The sequence below is a fragment of the Limulus polyphemus genome, unplaced genomic scaffold (genome assembly GCF_000517525.1).
Source record: "Limulus polyphemus unplaced genomic scaffold, Limulus_polyphemus-2.1.2 Scaffold3104, whole genome shotgun sequence".
Taxonomy (NCBI): Eukaryota; Metazoa; Arthropoda; class Merostomata; order Xiphosura; family Limulidae; genus Limulus; species Limulus polyphemus.
This window is the reverse complement of record NW_013668714.1, coordinates 17,388-39,820: the sequence shown is the minus strand read 5'-3', so window position 1 is coordinate 39,820 and position 22,433 is coordinate 17,388. Positions and strand designations below refer to the sequence as shown.

General features: G+C 31.3%; 1 protein-coding gene across 3 annotated transcripts in view; it reads right to left on the bottom strand.

Annotated features, from left to right (window-relative positions):
• Positions 1–22,433, bottom strand: part of LOC106468668 (zinc finger MYND domain-containing protein 11-like) — a 39,120-nt gene that overhangs the window by 15,058 nt on the left and 1,629 nt on the right. Inside the window, exons 1-7 of one of the 3 annotated variants that reach the window (XM_013929103.2) lie at positions 20,703–20,845; positions 13,614–13,915; positions 10,544–10,687; positions 7,347–7,433; positions 2,820–3,003; positions 2,103–2,239; positions 544–662 (exon numbers count right to left, since the gene is read on the bottom strand). In XM_013929103.2, the coding sequence (XP_013784557.1) occupies positions 544–662; positions 2,103–2,239; positions 2,820–3,003; positions 7,347–7,433; positions 10,544–10,687; positions 13,614–13,886 (944 nt within the window). In that variant the 5' untranslated portion in view covers positions 13,887–13,915; positions 20,703–20,845. Of the gene's footprint in view, positions 1–543; positions 663–2,102; positions 2,240–2,819; positions 3,004–7,346; positions 7,434–10,543; positions 10,688–13,613; positions 13,916–20,702; positions 20,846–22,433 lie in introns of those variants that run through there. The other 2 variants (XM_022397023.1, XM_022397025.1) reach the window with 2 other exon arrangements.

Below are 22,433 nucleotides of genomic sequence, written 5' to 3'. Positions count from 1 at the left end.
TACTCATGTAGTTTTATTAACGTGTGACAATAACACTTTGGTAATGAGCTCATGTAGTTTTATTAACGTGTGACAATAACACTTTGGTAATGTACTCATGTAGCTTTATTGCTCAAAATAAAAATCACCTAATCAAGACTGCAAACAAACATCAAAGTTTCCATAATTTTTTTTTCTTATAATACTACAAATACACAACCCATCAGAAATAAACAACATGAACCTGAAACCAAACTGCCGATACAGTCGTTTCTATCTTTAACTCAATAATCAAGAATCAATGCATGCCATCTTTCAACCTTTTAATTTTTCTATTCTGATAAATTTTTCACAATTCAACGTTATGCAGCTATAAGTTGTAAAGAGCAATTAAGCTATTTTTTTATGACTTGTTTTAAAACCATCAAGGTGGAGTTGAAATGACCAAATGTGTTTGCACATCGCCATTGATAAGTCACAAAAAACTGATTATAAACAACTGAATTCACACTCTCATCTCATAACAGCTCATTTTCCTTAATGAAAGACCGACATCAAAAATACCTCTGATGGTATCCACCGAAGAATCTAACATCATATGTTTCATTCTTTTGTTTGATAATTTTGGCTGGCCAGTAAGGAAATCCTTTTTGTCTTGCCCATACCAATTCATGTGGTGGATTCTGCAGAAAAAAATATACAACAAAAAAGTATATATTAATAGGTGTAGAAAAAAGAATATTACTATAACTTATATTATTTCATTTATTTACTGAAAATATGCTCTTCCCCCTCAAATTAATTGGAAATGCCATGCTAAATTGTAACACAACATTTATAACTAACTAACTATAAAAACTGTACCATGATATCTGTGAACATCTAAACATAAGTACATTTAAATCTTCATTAGCCAACTAAGAAGGTCAAATGGGTTTGATAAAAAAAAAAATATGTACATAATCTTGTATTCTATTTAAACCTAATCAGTTAAACCTAATACTTTTTATTATAATTCTTTTTTTTTAAGTCACTATGTTAAATCTACCCACATACCATATTACATAGTTCGTCATATCATTATTCAAACTGTATAGTTACCTTTTCAATGGGATATTATTTAACTTTGATAAAAAAAACGAATAATACTGTTCATAAAAATAGGTGACAATTATAATAGTAAATCCGAAAATATTATCTATATAGATAGACAGAGAGAGAGAGAAAGAAAGAGAATTCAGTGTGGGTTGAGTAACATATTAAGGCTAAAACTTTTCTAACATTCAGCCTAGTACAGTAACCACGATGTTGTGCTCAACCCCAGGATTTGTGCATGGATGACTAAATATTTTTTAATGTTTTTGTTAAGACACTGCTCCCTTCTTGTCACTACAATAATAAGGTGTGACAAATTAAAAAATAATTAATGGTTTTTTATAATTTTTAAGGACATTTTTTACTTATTTAAAACAAATGTAATTCTCTCACTTTAGTCAAATATTCCAACTCTACATCAAAGAAAGAAAGAAAGAAAGAAATTATTTATGAAGATTTTAAATCCTTTTAACTCCCCATTTAGTAACCTAAATTAATTTAGGTATTTGAATAATAATGTGGCATTACACCAAAATTTATTATTCAGTATTATAAAGTTGAACAACTGTTTATATATTAAACAAAAGATTTATATTTCTGTCTGTACGAAAATTTGTTCGGATTGACACAATTTCTAAGTAAGGTATGAAATCAAGATCAAAAACTTATTTAACAAACCAATAATGCAAAATATTAAAAAAAAAACCATAACTAGATATTATATATTTAAACATATATTTATGAATGGAAAATATACAACACTGAATGTTTCCTTTTTATTTATTTTCGCTCTTGAATTCAATTACTCACAAAGCAAATTCTGTAGTAACTATGGTATACACCTGATGCTTAAGAACATTTTACTTCAAAATATATCATTAATTTATTCATTTAGAATTCAATTAATAAAACAATTTTCAATTATAATAGACTACACCTATAATAATGTATTCCTTAAAACAAGGACACTATGTTTCACACAGTTTCACAACAAAAATGTGACACTTGAAGTTAGTCCACATACTTACACATGGCTGACAAAACCAAAACTTATCCAACTTCTCATTAGACATACGATAACAATCGTGACATTGGCGGATCTCTCCCAAATCATAGATGCAGTCCCGTAACATTTGCCTTGCCATATCTGCCATCACACTATGTACTAAAAAAGAAAGAAAGTTACTATGTTGAGTTTTGTAATACACAATTAGATTCTCAAACTAAAAAGTCACCACTGTTCAAAAACATTCTTAAAACCTAAAAGAAAAAACAATGTGATCTTATAAAATGTGTAGTTCCTTTGGTAATTAAAGTCTGAATGAGTGAACTTAAGGTAAAAAGGCAAACAAAGAGTTCAAGCATAAGAAAAAAAAAGAATTGCTTTGTGTAATCCACCAGAGTTCCTTTACCTGAGTAAATGTTATTATTGTTAGTACTAGAGTGACATTTTTACTAATCCTTTAATTGTTTTTAAGCCTTTCATCAATCAATATATAAATTTAGAGTACTGTTATAAAAAAATTAACAATAAGAATGTTCTCATTGTACCAATAATTATATAAGTGCTGTAGTTTGAAATTTCTACAAAAAACTGTTTCTAACTAACAATAATTATACAGGAAATTCAAAAAATAGAAGCATACATTGACAAGAGCTTTACTAGATAAAAATCAAAATCAGTCACCTGGAACAAAACCATCATCATAAATGTTTCAATAATACCTTGTTTAACAATCACATACCTCCAAAATAAATAACAATATTGTGAACAATGTTCTGTGCATCACTCTGAAATTCTTCAAGACTTTTATAACTATTTGCTTGTGTTTTTTCTTCGATAGTGAGTAGATCCATTTTCCTGTAAATTAGGCGAGACTGCTTCCACTCATCGTTCTCTGTCTGAATCATCTTGTGAAGTTCACGAGTCTGTTATGTAAATCATACAACATTATGATAAAAACAAAAACAGGTCACGTGTTAATCCCTTATTCAAAAAGTAATCCCCCCCCCTCTTTCACAAGTTTGTTGGTATCCTCCTGGCTAATTGCCAAGATATTGTCTTTCCAGTTTATTTCAGTGATCTCTTGAGCTTGCCACTCCCCCTTTAACATTTGTCACTACCTGATCTGAAAAATCTCCCTCATAATGTGAGTGGTCTAGTGCTTTACTCTCTCTATTGGGATACGCCCAGTGGTTAAATCAACATCCACTTCCTGCATCTGTATCAACATCCCACCTACTTTTGTCCACTCAAGCTTTTCTAATAAAAGTTTTGTTTGGAATGGGAATGGTTTGGTGCAGGTATCTATTTGATTTTCACTTAAAATAAAAACATTAATTTCAGATTAAAGAACTTACATCCACCACTTTGTAGCTAGAATCCACACAGGTGGGTTCATAGAAAACAGTGAGGTGCCTGTCACATCTAGGAAAGACTTCATAGGTCATATGATACAAAAAAAAAGAAGCCTGCATCATGGTTATGATTATGCCAAGTGGCATAGTCCCATGGTACTGACCTTAAAGAAGACTAGCTTTGGCAGTTGAAGTAATATGAATCTCTAGGAGGGTCTGAAACTCTTTTGCCAGGCCCCACAATAATGTACAAAGGGAAAAACATTCAAGTGAATGCTTATTACCATTAAAGACAAAACGATCCAGTAAAATTAATTCAATGATGTATCAAGAGGGTTAAAAACTTCCAATAGATGAAGATGTCTAGAGGACACACGATAATTAGAATTCAACTTGACTAGTTGATTCTAATCCATCAACAATGATTGATCATACCTCATGGGATGAGCTAGAAGAAAAACAATAAAATCCTGACAAATAGTAATGCAATAAAAAACTGATACAGATGTGCACTTCTCCAAAAAGCTACTGCCACCCAAAAATTGAAACCAAGGCATTTGAAGAAGGAAAAAAAAAAGGAAGTCAAATATCCCAATCAGAACTGAAACAAATAGGGTTCATTTAAAATACAGTAGCCAAGAAACAACTGTAAGTAGTACAATGCAGTGAATGATGCTTGAAAAAAGAATAGGTCAGTAATGAGAAAAAAAAATACCCCTATGTAGATAGTGAATCCATCCTTATGGAACCACCAGTGAAAACAGATGGAAACTATTACCAGAGGAAACTTGAATTTTGTAAACACAACTCCACATTCCGCTAATAGGGATATTTTCTAATGGGATCTGGTTCAACATGATTCAACAGTTAGACAAAGTGGATTATTAGATTTCGAAAATCTGTAAAAGGATTTGCAACAAGAAATAGATCTTGTCAAAGCTAATAAAGATAAACAATGCTTGAAATTAGGCCTAGTAGGAACTGTAAAATAAAATGCTATAGAGAAATTGAAAAAAAAAACCTGTAAGAATGCACTAAAGTGTTCCTTCTTCAACTTCCTTGGACTTTGGTCAGCTGATGATCCCAGGTTAACACTAGTGAAACATCATGTGCCATTTAAACTTTGTTTTCACCATCTAGTTCAGCCGATTTTATTTTAAAGATGAATGATGACATGAGAATTAAGCTAAAGGTTTGAGAGAAAAGGAATATTCACTAAAACATTGTCAATAAAGAAAGGCACAAAATGTATCTCCCTGTACAAAACTTTGTTTGCTTTTGGAATTTCACACAAAGCTACTCAAGGGCTATCTGTGGTAGTTGTCCCTAATGTAGCAGTTACAGGAAGACAGCTAATCAACACCATCCTTTGCTAACTCTTGGGCTACTCTTTTACCAACGAAAAGTAGAATTCATCATCACATTATAATCGCCCCCCCCCCAAACACACCCACACACAGCTGAAAGTGTGAGCATATTTGGTGGCAGGATCCGAACTCTTGACCTGCAGCTTGCAAGTTGAACACCCTAACAACCAAGCCATATCAGGATCCTACCTATAGAATAAGGAGCCAAAAAATTCCCCTCAAACACAAGGTGAGCAGTAGAAAGGAACTCCATGGTGGACAAACTCTGATTAACTAAGAGTCACTGAAACAAAGAGAGAAATAAGGCAAGACTCCCAGTCCAGAATCAGACAAAATAATCTTGTCGATACAGATGAAAGCTGGAGAATGTGCTGCACATGGCAAGGAAAGCCCTTCTCTGTAGTGTAAAAAAGGATCTAACCAAACTGATGATTCCATCTCTAATTTTTAAAACAAACATAACTAAATCTCTAAAACTTTTAATATTATTAATTGTTCATAGAATCTACATCAGTGTGACACCCATCCTACAGAGAAAAATACAAAACACTCTTTCAACTTGCTGTCACAAATATATATATATATATATATCAAGAGTCATCTGTAAATGAAAGGGAGCACATGTGTCTCAAAGTTTTTCAAAATTGCAATGTTAAACTAAAGTTTACAAATTTAAAGATGAAAGTACAGAAGTGAAACATTTGATTGGCCTGGTGGCTTTTGTGTGGCACAAAGAGAAGCAGTTAAATTCTCAAGAACAAAAGAATCATAGTCTTTATCAGCTAAACTAAAATCTGAATTAAAATAAAAAAACAAAATCCTAAAGTGAAATTACAAAATCAAGAAAGGCCTCATGAAAAAAAACAGTACATTATTAAGAAAGAAGAATCCACATGTATATCACAAGTGCCAAGCAAAAAATATAAACATCAGTAGACAGGCAGTGGACTCGGTTACAGGAAACACATTCTGCCAAAGTCGAATGAACTGGGTATCCATTTAAAGGATGTAAAACACATGAATAATCATAACACCAATCATCATGTGACAGATTTTACAGCTTATGTATAATTGAACATTAAAAATAAAAAAATTAAAGAGATCAAGAAAAAATAGATTGGTTTGGTTTGAATTTTGCGCAAAGCTTCACGAGGACTATCTACACTAGCCATCCCTAATTTAGCAATGAAAGACTAGACTTCTACCAAAAAATAGTGGGATTGACCATCACATTATAACACCCCCATTGTCGAAAGGGCAACCGTGTTTGGTGTGATGGGGGATTCAAACCCATGACCCTCAGATCATGAGTCAAGTGTCCTAACCACCTGGCCATGATGTATATAAGAATTTCTATTTCTTGGTACTTAGTCAAGAGAATGGTTACAAAGATACACAAGAGTTAAGTGTTTGTTTTTCTGAAATAAGAACTTAAATACAAATTACTGCACTTTCAACGTAGATAAGTAGCAATAATACATGAAAAGATATTAGTGTATATGCTAAACACACAATTATAACAGGTTTTGAAAGTGAATCTTGTTTAGATCTTTACACGTTATAACCTTGTAACTAGTACAGAGAATTTTACACAATAAAAAACGTAAGACATAATTAATATAAAATATTGTAATGTACAATTTACAGCTTTGTTCTCAAACTGTACTTAATTTGTTAAAACTGCTTAACAATTCGTTCAATAAACAGCATATAGATCCATAAATATTTAACACAACAAAAAAAATCATCTTCACATAAAAACATTTCACACTCTGGTTATTAACCCTTCATTTGCAACTTGTGTAAATATTAAAGGTGTGGTGATATAGCAATACGATGAGAGTATCATATGATGAAGCTGTGATACAACTGTATCGATACATTGTCCGATATGATACGATTTATGTATCTTCACGAAATTTGACAATCTTTCAGTAAACATTATAAGTCTTTTGTACAGAAACAATCATAATTTCTAATAAAGTATTTTTGCTAAAAATTAATGATTCAATAAAGGAAGATGAGTATTGAGTACTACATGTTGTCTTCATTTATTTTATCAAACACATTACATGTAAAGTAATATAACAAATTAACAATAACAAAATAGATAGACAGATATTAACTTTTTTATTATTTTACTTCTCTTGTCAGCTGTCATTTAGTTGATCAGACCTGAGAATTTGAAAAAACACTGTAAATTGTGAAGTACTTAAGACAATGTCAGTAATATAGCTAATAAATTACAGACAAGACTGTGAAAGTTTGTAACAAACCATTGGTAAATCTTATGTATCTAGATACGTATCATATCATGGCTCAATATCTAGATACGTATCGTATCGACTACTATAATGATATATGCACCCCTAATAAATTTGCCTACCACCCTATACGTAAAGATACATGACTTTTTGCAGTGAGCCATTCAAAATGTTATGCACAAAATGCTTGCATCATATGCTGTCAACCACAGTCGCCTACACTAACATCATATGATGTCAACCACAGTTGAAGGGTTAAAAATAAATGTCTCATTGTTCTTACTTTTTCTTTTAGTCTTAGGCAGGTGTAGCTGAGAAGGGCATTCATTTCATCTTTTTTAATTTTTACCTGACTTTTGCTCTTCATTGCCTAAAAAAAAAATATACATGGCACCATTAGTATTGGTTATAACATTTCAAAAACTTAAATATATATTGAATTAACTGTAGTTTATAAGAATAAAGTTACAGGTACCATTTGCTATTGGAACTACTTTCTAAACTGCCAACTGTGCTCAATCTTATGGCCATAATTCATGTTATGCACTATTGCTCAACATCATAATTATAATAATTAAAAGATTCTGCGAAGGATGACGTGTAAACAACCTTGGATCACACATCTTGACAAGCTCTCTACAGATCACCTGAATTCACTGAAAACTTGACAAGTGGTCAAATAAGAGTCCTGTGATTCCAATTTCTTCAGCCATCTTTCTTAGAAAAAAAAAAATTTTCATTTCAAGATTTGACTGGAAGCTTGAGGCCTTTTATCTAATGAGCCTTCGTCAACTACAAATTCTTATTTATTACAGCAATGTTTGAGTAAGGAGATGAGAATCAACTTCACTGCGAAGGCTTTTTGACTCGGAGGGTTCTCCTTTCTAGCAGTTTTCATTTTACAGATATGGGCACTGTTCCAGGTTTGGATGAAGTGGGAGTGCTTTGCTGTGCAAGTTTTTCTGCTCTCATTTACAGCAATGAAGATTCTTCGATTTGAAATATTGTGTTCAATGACTGTAAAAAAAAAACTTGCTGTCTGAAAAATTCTCTTCAGAAAAACTTTTCATAATAATTCATTCATACGTACACATTGTCACAGCATTGCACTGCTGAAAGGTCAAGAATTTACCATGAATGAAATATACAAGATCTAAACATGTTGCCTAGGGCATTGCAGCTCACATCTGTAACACTGCAGTAGCATTTGAAAGTTGTTTTTGTAAAGTACAATTAACCCTTGTACACAAGATCAACATGTTAAACGTGAAGATAATAAAAGGTTTATTAGATTAAAAGAGTTAAAAAGACAACAAAATTAAGTATTTAAATGTTCAAAAGAAATTGTAAGAAAAATACATTTCACATAAAAAAAAATTATGATTCAAAATCTTCTCACTTACTGCAATTAATTTTAGCTTTTCTCTTTTTAAACTGAACCCACCATAAGACTGCATAACATGATCAAAATATACACAAGACACTATCTTGCAAATTCTGTATACTATCCATCAATAATATTTATAGATAGTGTAATATGCCTTATCCACTCATTGGCAAATTCTAATTACATTTTTGTCATTAAAAAGCAAGCAAAAAAAAACTGAGCAACAATACTTAAACCATGGGAAAAACACACAAACATTCTGAAAAGACAAAAGTTTTTTTCTACATCATCAAACTAAAGATCAAGCCTTAGAACAGATATATTAAGTTCTGTTGAATATTTATTGCAACTTGTCATATTCATATATCTATTTCGTCTGTAGATTTAAAAAATAAGAAGGATAATTTAACCTTTCTCCATTATTTCCTAAAGGTAAAGCTCCCAACTAAAGATCTAAATTTTACATGAACACCACATCTGATGAGCTCTTACAGAAAAAAAAGAAGTGTTTTTTATTCTGGATTTATAAAGGATGTATGAGTAAATTAACAGTACTCTAGGAAAGATGTTTATTACATTTTTGATATACAAAGGCAAACAGCTATCTGACATATCTTACAACACAGAAAATTACTCTTGAAATACGTTAAAGTTTACTATTTCAGTTTTAATTTTAAAGATATTTGTCACGTATTAACTATTTGATAGCATAATCATTTTTAAAAGAAAGAAAATAAAGCAACATTTAGTCACAATTTTAAATAAAAGTATTCTCCTCAAAACCAGAACATGAATTTCACTAGGACTGTACGTGAGGGTTTGATTACATCTTTATTGACGTATTTTTTTAAATGTAATACTGATAGACTGGAGTTCTTAAAAAAAATTCAATGAGATATGAATACTACAATTAGACAAACAGTCAAGCCTCCCATAGGGCAACGTTTCTGCTAGTAAACAGTAATGTATGCATTTTTGTGTACAGCTCGCACACTAATCCAATCATTAGAATAATATCAAAAGCCTCAAAATACTTAATTTAAAACTACTTAATATAAGTATCTTGAGTAGATATTAACTAAAACCCTAAAAATTATCAATTCTTAGTCTCAGCTGTCCAAAAATATTCATTATAAGCAGATATTATTCACACTTAATGGGATTAGTTTGTCTTCTGTAACTTATGTATACAGAAAAGAAAAGTTACATGTGTGTTATTTTTGTTTATGACAAAATTACTAAGGCTATCTGACATGATCCATTATTTTGAACTGCCAATCGAAGGAAGGTAACTGGCCAATAACATCCACAACTAATGTTTGAGTAACTCTTTACAAACAAACAAAGATTGAGCCACACATTATAATTATTGTTGGGCAATTAGTGTAATTTGCTAATCAATTAATCATAGCTCATTAATCGATTACATTAATCAATTATCCTCACAAGATGACTCGAAAATTTTGTGTAATTTTGTGCTTAACAACAAACAAGCATAATAGCAATATTTTGATTACTTGAATAGTTTGAATAATCAATTAATTCAATTAATCCAAAATAATAAAAAGTCATAATTGCAATATTTCAGTTATTAAATATATGAAATAGCTGGAAACAGTAATAATCAGAAATACTACTTTAGCTTAGTTGATTATTTTCACAAAATTAATAGACAACCCCCAATGATTATTTTTTTTTTGACATTAATCAACTTAATCATCTAGTTCTAACTACAATACCAACATATCTGAAAGGCCATGTATGTTCAGTACCAGATTTTGATCCCATGACCAGTAAAATTTGGTTACAGAAATGATCTTCGTGTGTGGAGGTTAAAATAAGTTATCTAATCCATGAGAAAAATTCTGCCTATGATAAAGAAGAATGAAAAAAAAAAAGACTTAAATGCAGCAAAGAGCTCAGTGTTATGCCATACTTCATCAACACCAAAAGTTCACATCTTCAACATAGTATTCAAATTATCTCTATCAAAAACAACTACTATAAAATTATTACAGGAACTTGAAACCATATACTTTCACAGTGTTAGCCTGTACTTCTGCAACATCATTGTCTTATAAAGAGTACATTACCTTACATATACAACAGATAAATTTATCTGAAACATCCTCCTTGATACAGAACGTATGATAAACTCGGTGACATGTTGAACACAGCACTACTTCTCCACCACGGTGACACTCAAAACAGTACCAATCATGGCTTTCAGGTTCCTGCTTCAAAGGAAAAAGAAAACGGAATGTGACTCGTGTTTACAAGACATTTTCCTGTTCCTGCCCCAAATAAAAAAAATACGGGAACAAGTCTGTATAGGCTTATAGTACAATAATACTATATCTTGGGGGTTTTAAATCTGTGTAATGTCTGTAGACAAAATTATTTATGTAAAAATAATATCCAAACCTTATTATAAGCAAGTAATATATACAGTGAAACCCCGATTTTACGAGCCCCGATTTAACGCAAATTCTAATATAACACGATGGGTCATTAACTCTTTCGACACGAGCTCGGTCCCTGGAACTGACCTCGTAACCATAACCTTGTTATAGTTTACATACTAATAACTTTTAATATTTTAAGTGTATCTTTATAAAATTTTGTAGACTTATAGTAAACATTAGAAGCCTTCTTGAACCCCAATTTAGTGCAACCCCGCTTGTTTCGTGATGATATTTTATGGACCTCAACGATCGTGTTATAATGGGGCTACACTGTACTTAAAATATAAGTATACAATCTTTTACTGCAAAATTGTTAACTATCAACTATAACTATTTTCAGGTCTATAAAGAGAAAAACTCTCAACATTTAAAGAGTTGTGGAAAAAAACAAAGTTCCTTTTCTTGTACCTACAGTTTATGTAATTGTTTTAATCTGTTACTAAGAAGGAACCTTTTTTCTTTTGCAAAATGATGTATTAATCATCAGGTTTCTCTATCAACTGAATCAAAACAAAAGCATTTTTGTACAGATCACAGGTTCATGTTTACCTCATTCTTACCAAATTATAACTACATCTAATTCTCAAGTGCACTACACATTTTACTGGTGCTTACATCATTTCAGCTTACAGAATGATACTGACCTCAAGTACATAAAGAACTTGGCAGTACCAGTATATAACCATTACTACTCACTTTATGATTAACCCATAGCATTGAAACAGCAGTTAATCAAACAAATTTATAGGAGTATCACTGAACCTTCAGAACAGAAAAAAATCTAAATCCCTCAATACTTACTTTGAAATTGTAAACTATCCTTTTTAAACAGAATAAGGTTAAGAGGTATTGAACTTATTACCTATGATAGACTATTCTTTATTTCATTATAATGGATTTCTTTAAAAAAATTATTCAATCTTCTATACCTTAATGTTAGCTTGAACTAATCGAGGTTTAAAAATTAGACTTTTTATATGGGTTCAGTTAGACCTAATCAGAAGCTATTCACCAAGTTCAAGAATGGAGTTGTACATGACCAAACTTTTTCCCCATAATAAAGTACTATAAAAACAATGTAGTAATACCTGTATCAAGCTTAATCCTTCATTTTTGAAACATATATAATGTTTTAGATTAATTAAAATGGAATAAAAAATATTAAATTACGATTATAACAGCAGCAGAGGTAAGGGGACACCTTTGTTTTGACAGTCTGATGCAAAAATCAATATGGCTAGCAGGAAACTAAGATATGAAAATGTCTAAACACTGACTTGAATATCAAAATTAAAGATGAAATACAAGGTTGCCAGAAAAAAACACAATTCTGTAATAGCATTATTTTTCAGGATTCATATTAAGTTCCATGTTTACTTTGGACTTGTTTAAAATGTTCAAGATTCCTTGAGCTGAAGAAGATTACAGCTGTAACCGAGAGCCATATTCATAACGAATGTTCAAATAGGAACTTGTGTTATTTAATGAGGACATCTGGTGCTAGAAAAATGTCATACTTGGACAATCCTTTTCAACATTTCTAAATTATAGGAGAAAATTTTTTTTTAAATTAAATAATTCAGCCTTCCTTTTTTTACAACTGAAAAAAAAAGATAACTTTAATGGGTAATTTCTATGATTTTATGCCTAGAACTGAATTATATGACATTATGACTTCTAATTAACTTGTGTTTATATCATAAATTTGACAGTGTTAGTCTTCAATCTATGGGCTGATATTAGATGTGTATTAAACAACATTGTTTCATAAAATACCATTTACATTAATAATTAGTAGTCTTTAGTAAACTTGAGGATTTAAAGTAAGTTTAACAGTAATCATTCTCCACTTCAAACATTTCTACTAAAGGAATAATCTTGAAATTATTGCCCCTGATAGAGCTTGAAACTGTATGATGGGGTTTATCAAGTTTGATAGCTACATTAAAAAAACAAACCTTCTATGTCCGTTAGGCCTTGCAACTGTACATCGTGGAAGTATTCTCATAAATGGATGTATAAAAGTACCAACATAAAAGTATCAACTTCAGAAGTTTTCATGTAATCAATAAAATACAAGAAAATCTTTATTGCTAATATTTTGTTTGCACATGATAACTTCAATCGGTGTTTTATATGGAATAAAAGCACCTAAGCATGTGAACTTTTCATAACGGTGTAATTATGGTCTAGTTTCATAAAATTACACATTAACAGTTAGTGCAGTATGAATACATTTCAATTCAAAGGAATAAGGGAAGACCCTTAAATAATTAACTTTGAAAAACTTAATACTAAGTGATCATGCAAGAATAAACTAATAAGCATTGTAATTCACGCATATTATCTTTTTAAATCTTAATAATACAATGCATATGTACTAAGAATGCAATTATTCACCTCACGAAATTAATCTTTTAAACTATATTTTACTAGGACTTTTTTTTCAAATAACAATGTTCAAAGTGGTACATTTTTATCTTGGACAGATCTTATCACGTGTTTGAAAAAAAAACAGCCTTTAACTCAGTTTTAGATTTAACTAACAAATTTCAAATAACTATTATCATGAAAAGGTTAATAACATTTAACTTGTCTGAAAAACAAATGTGTTAGTTAGTTTTATTACTAATTAAGTTCATTAAACAAAGTTATATTTTATGTAGAAAGATAAAACAGATACAGATTTTAAACTCACCACTGGATCATCAGGTAATCTGTATCCATCCTGTTCAACACCAACTTTAGATCCCTTACATCCAACACTTTTCTTTATCACTACCAAGTTATCTCGAACTGCAAAATTCAACTGTCGCTCTAAATCATTACCCTTCAGATTGTATTTACGTCGCATATAGCTAGATATTCTATCAAAATTTGGGATTTGCTTCTGCTGACGGATGTAAACAATAGCATCCCAGATGTGCTGTACTGTCTGTGGGCAGGCTAATCTTCTCTTTACAACCTTCATTTTTGATACATGTAGCAAGGGCTTAGAACCTGTAACACACAAAACACATGTTATCATATGTTAAATACATAACATGCTTTGAAAAAAATCCATAAACTTCATAGAATACCCATGTTCAGTTTTTAGTGAAAACCAGAATTTTTTCAATAGTTACAAATAACTAATATTGGATTTTCTTTGGAACTACTTCTGCCTTGGCTCATAGATGTACATCTTACGAACCAAATAAAGAATAACCCGAGATACATGTACCTATATGTGCAATATTTATACTTTCCATATTGAAATAAAACAATGACTTAGTAAACAATTAAGCTTGGTTTGTATTTGTGTTTCAAGCCTTGTTAACAGTAGATAAGCATTTAAATCTAACAGTTCTACAGCATTTCTAATAATACAAGAAAATTTCAGGACTGTGGTGTTTTCTTTCTGGCCTTCAGAAGTTGTTTTTTACAGAATATACTAATAAAATTGAATTATTAGATTAGCTGTGATCTCATTTTATGGGTTACAATTGATAAATCAGTTCAGGTTTGTTTCACTAATACAGGAATGTTAACACACTATATGCTTTTATTCTGCCACGTGGAATACTAATGAGGCCTTTTATCCAATACCAAGGCTCATACAGCCAGCTGAGATATGACAGATACAGTAAAAGTCTAGGCACTGCATATATATATACAAGTAATAAAGAAAAAAATTTGAAAAACATTAGGATAATGCCAAAAAATACAGAAACAGGGTAGGGATGAATATACAAAACCATACATAAGTAGCCAAATATTTCCAAGAACAGCTTTTATCTACAACCAAATGCTGAATTAATTTCACCTGCATGAATTCAAGTTTTAACAAAACTGAATAATACTACAAAGTCTTACAATGGATAATTCCCATAAGCTTATAATATTGACTCAGTGGCAACTTATGTAGGTATTTTTGTATAGTTTTGTATATTCATCACTGCCTTGTTTCTTTAATTTTTGGATTCCATCTCTACATCATCCTTATTTTTTCAAAACTTTTTATCACTGGTTTCCACTTTTTTTAAACAATCAATATTAATGAATGGCAGTCGCTACGAAGACAACAATTTTAACCTGGTGTGATGATTTGTCTTGATGGTCACCATGTGTTGAAGTTAGTGAAATGCTATAATGTTTCTGCCCTCCCCAACTTAAAATGCAACATTTTGGTGTATAAATCATAGCAACAACTTCAAGTATTGTTGAGCTAGCCCTTCTGATGCCAGAATAAGAATAATTAACAAAACATTTGGCTGTTACGCTACTCACCGGTTCTCTACTTTAACGATGTTATCAATATTATATGCACATGTATTTTGAGTTTATTTTGTTTTTTCATTTGTACTGGTACAGTTGTGACACGTTTACATACCTAATTAGCTCCAAAAATATACATATTAATACTTAGAAATCATGTGACTTGCATTATATATATACATACATACAAAAATCATATGAAATGTTAAAAAATAATCAAGCTTTATAATATTTATTTTTTTAAGCTATCACAAATTACTTTTAAGAAAGGTATTTCTTTATGTTCGTGATCACCAAAGCTTATTAAGATAGGTTTATATTTATACACCTATCTATCATTATAGTAGAGGTATTTTCTGCACCTTCTGCTCTGCAAACATAATCATTTCCTTCAAAAGTCATTCATAATACAATTTAATTTGATCGAAAAAGCATACAAGAGAATGGCTGAGTAATTGAAGTAACAGTAGTCAAATTTAGTGTATTTATAAATAGTACACAGACACACAACATTACATAAAAACAATCAAATGGAATAAAGACAGTTGTATTTTACAAACTATTAATTATCACAGGTTTGATTGCTATTCTAGAAAAGGAACAAGTATGTATGTATGTACACAGTGGCCACAAACTTTCCAAAAACATTTACCCTTGATTTTCCAGGCCTGCATATACATTCATACCACACACACACATATTTCAATTTCTCCTTATAATTCTACTTCATTAACACTACTTTATCCCATAATCTAGTTGTAATGGGTAATAAAAACTTTGGAAAATATGTACTTCAGTCAATGACACTACAGAAGAATGTCAAAGAACTTGATAATAGACAACAGTGTTGTATTTTTATCTAAAAAAAAAAAGACCAATTGATTGTCAAATATAATGAATTGTCACCAGATAAGAGAGAGTGACTGACCAAGGTTACCTAAAATATATGAACAGCCTGCACAGTTAAGCAGAATGGTTTGAAAATGTATGAAGATTCTAACATAAAAGAAAATGGAAAAATGCACAGCTATCTCGGACTTTTCCAAATCTATATAAATATAATAGTATTGTCTGTTGTCTGTCCATGTAACTACTTCGCAAGGTTTGGATGGATCTTCCTCAAAATTTGTACGGAGGTTCATTGGGTCCATGGGGAAATACATACATATTTTCAGTTTTGCATTTTGCAGTTTTTATGGGCTTTTTTGCATTTTTTTACAATTACATACACGGGAATTAACTTTATGTCCTAAGATAACCTTTCTTTAATCATGAATTTATATATCTTCTATCCAGCAGGCAGGTACTCCAGTTAGTCTTGAAATAATACTTCAGTTTTTCATGAATTTCCCCTGTCATTTTTTTTACTCATTTTTTTTCAAATTTCTAACTTTTAGAGATTAGTGGTGATCCTCATATAAATATAATTACACAAGTTGTTAATAACTCTCATACTCAGAATGTACACCTAAAAAAACTAAGAAAAACAATTAGAATTTCAAAAAGCTGACAATTGAATGTATGTAAAGTGCATGTACTATGTAACAGTAAACTATGACAATATTAACTGCCTTTTTATTATATTTGTTTATAAAGGCTGAAAAATCTATCAAACACATGCCAAATGGTTAAAAATCAAGTAAAATATAGCTGTAAGACATATAACCCATCTAAAATGATACCCCAAATGAAACCTCAAGTTAGCAGAGAAAAGCTTATAAATAACAATTAAAAACAAGAAGTAGATTTGACTTTCAATGTTCTACAAAAAAAACCTAGTTTTTGACTCCTTCACATTTTCTCTAGTGTTTAGTTCATGTAACCATTATAAACTGGTTGTAATATTTGTTTACACTTTTGTTGTGCTTCCCACTCAAGAGATATTTTTAAATTCACGCACTTGATGTGTAAGTAAATCAAAAGTATTAAGACTTTAAGCATCTTTCAAAAATGTTTTAAAGAAGAACTTAAATATAATTTTTGGCACTGAAATCCAACAAATGTATTTATAAGGGCTTTATCCTCCTCACATCATCTACCTTCCTACATAGATCTTTTATGTCAATTGTATTAAATCTACATAATATACAGTTAAGTACAAAATCAGCATTTTGATGCTTTTTTTTATAAATAGAAGTTTATATACTTTTATCAAATATGATAAAAGAACTTGAGAAAGATTTTAATTTTGAATGATATTCAAGTAAAACATAGAGATACAATAATGAATATAAAATGTATTATGATAAAAAAATTCTAAAACTTACATCAAAGAATCATAAAAGAGACAAAAACAAAAACAATTCAATTAATCACTTTGGAAAAATAATTATGACTCATGCATAAAACACTAAAATTGTAATTAATTTTTATATTAATACTATTGCTATTGTTATAATTATTATAGATTGATGTTCTATGTATTACAATTTACTTTTTTCATTAGTGGGTGTGATTTTTAGTAAACCTTTAATTACAGAAGTTTACAAAACAGCTGACTACTTATGCCTTGAAAATCGAGGGAATGTCAGTAAAGGTATTTTTAAGTATACTGATTATATGATGGCAGGACTAAATAAAAAAAGTACTCAGAGGTTTCTAAACAACTGTATCTTATTGTACATTGTGACACTAACTGCTTCACTGATGTTAAATCAACTGCTGATGAAAATAAGTTTCACACTTCAACCAAAGCTTTAGATGTTAGTAAAAACTTCTTTCAGTAGGTGTAAAATGTTTTAAGAGTTTGAGAAATATCAAGCACACATTATAACAACAAAATACAGTTGGCCTTTCTGGGAAAACAAATAATCTTTCTTAAGTCTTAAACACATGACAGTGCAAAAACTTATAGTTACTGGCATCAGGCCCACCAAGAGGGCTGGGGGCCAGGATTGTTATGCACTAAACTTAACAGTGCAGAAACTTAGTTATTGATATTAGGCCCACCAACAGAGCTTAGGGGGCCAAAATTGTTAAGTGCTAAACATAACAGTGCAGAAACTTAATTATTGGTATAAGCCTCTCTGGGAAGACAGGAGGGCTGGGAATATTTCCTCAAGGCCCACTGTCCATCAGGAGTCCCATGATAACAGCAAAAAATATGTATGGAATGTATCAAATTAGTATAAAACAATTATTTTCAATATTTCATGCACATTCATGCCTTCAATATCTTATGGATGTAGCAGTGTCATTCCAAAAACTACCTGAGGGGTGGAGTGATGGCACATAGTTCCAAGGAGCTCATGGTGACTCTTGGCAGCCCTGATCTGTATTCTGCCCAAAACACTTCTTATGATTCTATAGTAATCTAATCCTAATAAATTATTTCCTTATACATCTCCTATCTACTGCATTTGGAAATACTTATGTATACACATGAGATAATTTTTCATAAATCTATGTTTAATTAAACCTTTTTTTTTTATCACACACAAATATGTAATACAAAGCAGTAAACCACTGTTACCTAGCCAAACTTAAATATACCATAAAGCCACTATAAGACACAACCAAACAACAGAAAAATGTATTTAAATGATCTGATGTTTGCTGGTATTTTTAGGAGATAAAAACTTATAAATCACTTCAAATAACATTCTCATACAATTTTATTACACATAATATAACACTCAATGTTAATAGCTTATATTGATCTATGTGGCTATAACTTAATGATGACTTGGAGACTAAAGGTTAATAGCTTATACTGATCTATGTAGCTATAACTTAACGATGACTTGGAGACTGAAGGTTAATAGCTTATACTGATCTATGTAGCTGTAACTTAACGATGACTTGGAGATTGAAGGTCAATAGCTTATACTGATCTATGTGGCTATAACTTAACGATGACTTGGAGACTAAAGGTCAATAGCTTATACTGATCTATGTGGCTATAACTTAATGATGACTTGGATACTAAAGGTCAATAGCTTATACTGATCTATGTGGCTATAACTTAAGGATGACTTGGAGACTGAAGGTCAATAGCTTATACCGATCTATGTAGCTATAACTTAACGATGACTTGGAGACTGAAGGTTAATAGCTTATACTGATCTATGTAGCTATAACTTAACATGTGTTAACTATGACTTGGAGACTGAAGGTCAATAGCTTATACCGATCTATGTTGCTATAACTTAACGATGACCTGGAGACTCAAGGTTAATGGCTTATACTGATCTATGTGGCTATAACTTAACGATGACTTGAATACTCAAGGTTAATATCTTATACTGATCTATGTGGCTATAACTTAACGATTACTTGAATACTCAAGGTTAATATCTTATACTGATCTATGTGGCTATAACTTAACGATGAATTGGAGACTCCAGGTTAATAGCTTATACTGATCTATGTGGCTATAACTTAACGATGACTTGGGAGACTCCAGGTTAATAGCTTATACTGATCTATGTGGCTATCTATAACTTAACACGTGTTAACGATGACTTGGAGACTCCAGGTTAATAGCTTATACTGATCAATGTGGCTATCTATAACTTAACACGTGTTAACGATGACTTGGAGAGGAGAAACTATCATGGCACATTTAAAGTGCAATTTTCAGTAAACTTCCCACAGATTCCCAACAGCAACACTACTTTCTTAAAGTGCAATTTTCAGTAAACTTCCCACAGATTCCCAACATCAACACTACTTTCTTAAAGTGCAATTTTCAGTAAACTTCCCACAGATTCCCAACAGCAACACTACTTTCTTAAAGTGCAATTTTCAGTAAACTTCCCACAGATTCCCAACATCAACACTACTTTCTTAAAGTGCAATTTTCAGTAAACTTCCCACAGATTCCCAACATCAACACTACTTTCAAATCACTTCAGTCTGTTTTCAAATTTAAAAAACTTTACCAGGTTGGACAACAGTTGTCACATAACACAGTAATAATCTTTAATAATTGCTCTTCTCACAAACTTATAAACGTAAGTTTGAAATAATATGAAGTACAAACACATCACAGCATTCTTATATTCCTAGTATAAAACTGACGACTATCAGTTGTGTGAACTAAATCAAGATAAAAAGAAACTATTGGTATTGTGGGATGTTACCTTTGAACTTATTTAGATCTTGTTAAAAACTGGATAGAGGTAAATAGAGAACCACGAGTTGATACTAATGTAGTGTTTTGTGCTTTGATGACATTTTTTGAAATGTTTTAAACTGACTTAGTGCCACTTCAGTCCCGAGAGTGTTATTTTTTTGTAGTATTTATTTATTGAAAGGAATAAATAGGCTTATCTCATACAAGACACATACAGAAAACATTCATAATTTACAGTCAGAAAATGAAATAGACCCTTGCTAATATTCATAAAAGATTTGGCACAGTACTAATATTACATATTTGTATATTATTAGAGTACAACCAGTAAAGTTACACGTGCCAATTTCATATATATAAATAAATATATATAAGTTATCATATGATATTTAAAAGGTGCCTTAAAATATTTCTTACTCTAAAACATAATTTTTCCAGAAATCCAATCATTACCTTTTACGTCTTGAAAGTCCGGCAAACTTTCGGACACTGTAAACACAGAAATATCAGTACTAGTGACTGTAGGACACTGTAAACACAGAAGTATCAGTACTAGTGACTGCAAGGGCACCGCTACAAATACTGTGTCGGCTAGGCTTTTTACCTCAACGTCAATGGTTACGTCACAAAATAACAGGATTTTGCTTAACACTTAACGAACGTGGGAACCATCACGGTCATTCTGCTCGAGTTTGTGATGAGAGGTGCTCAAGTATTCTGAGAAGCTTGGGAATATTTTGACAGTAGCAGGTGCCCATTATCTTTTGCAGTTGGCGCCCCCTTTTCGAAAGAAAAGCAACGCGTCGTAAAAGTCATCCCAAATGTGTATTCATTAAATGCAGAGATAAACGTTTATAGCACCAATTAGGTGAAAAATACCCCCGTTTTACAAGGTATAAAGCCGACAGTTTGTGGTTGTGGAGACCACAGTGTTGTGTAAACCAAGAAAAGGCCCCTTCAACCTCTAGTTTTACAATCGTCTTACGGGAAAATTCGGTAATCGCTGCAATCAAGTAATCACAAGTCTCAAACCAGATCAGATAATGTCAACCTTGCCGAACCAAAGAGAGAGGTTAAAGCAATTCGACAAACACGCACACACACAAAGCAATTACAATTGCGGCGACAAGCTTGGTTACGCAAAATTACACGTTAAATTGTTTTTGATAGTCATATTACTGATCACGACAAAGATAACAAACACTGTTCTTCACGACGTTGTTACACTGGATTAATTTGAATTACTATAATAGTTTACTAACATGCGACCGTTACAGTCCGACACTCCGAAAATTGAACGTAAAAGCAATTACATATGTAGGCCTAATGTTCATTCAGGTTGTTATATTACATGAACAGTTGTATGAGTATAATGTTATATTAGGGGAATAAGCCGATAACATTTTGAGGTATATTTGTAATAATTCCAAAGACCTATGTTATTGTTACCCATAATGGAAGCTTTCTATTTTTTAAAGAATATATCAAATTTCTCATAATAACAAGAATAGGACAAAAACGTTGAATAATAATAAAGCAAACTCCAGTACTAGTGGCGGGAATTTTTCGGAATATCGGTCTGTCCCTGTGCGATAGCTGAATATGTAATAGCTTCTCCGATAATAGTATAATTACAATTAGCATCAAAATATAACAACCCCACACACAAACTTAGTAGGATAATGGCGGTATACATTCTTGTACTTTCTTATTTCAGATCGAACAAGACAATGGGCTTTAAAATATTATTAACAATTCCACACAGTAGCAAGTACTGTATTGTACATACAAAAACACACGAAATTGTTTGTTGTGTACTACAAAATTGTAAGTCATATAAATAATACGAATGTTTCAGATATAACCAGCATATACATTATACAGATACACAAAAAGTTGCTAACAAAGTAATGTTTAGAATTTCCCAAAGAACAATAATCTCCTACCAAGTGACAGCATAGAAAAATGATAACTAAAAGAATTGTCGTCAGAAAATTATTGGGGAGGGCCAATGATATTTGCCCCCCCCCCCCACATTAATTGTTGATTGTTTGTTATGGATTTCGCGCAAAGCTACACGAGGGCTATCTGCGCTAGCCCCTCCTAATTTAGCAGTGTAAGACGAGAGGGAAGGCAGCTAGTCATCACCACCTACCGCCAACTCTTGGACTACTCTTTTACCAA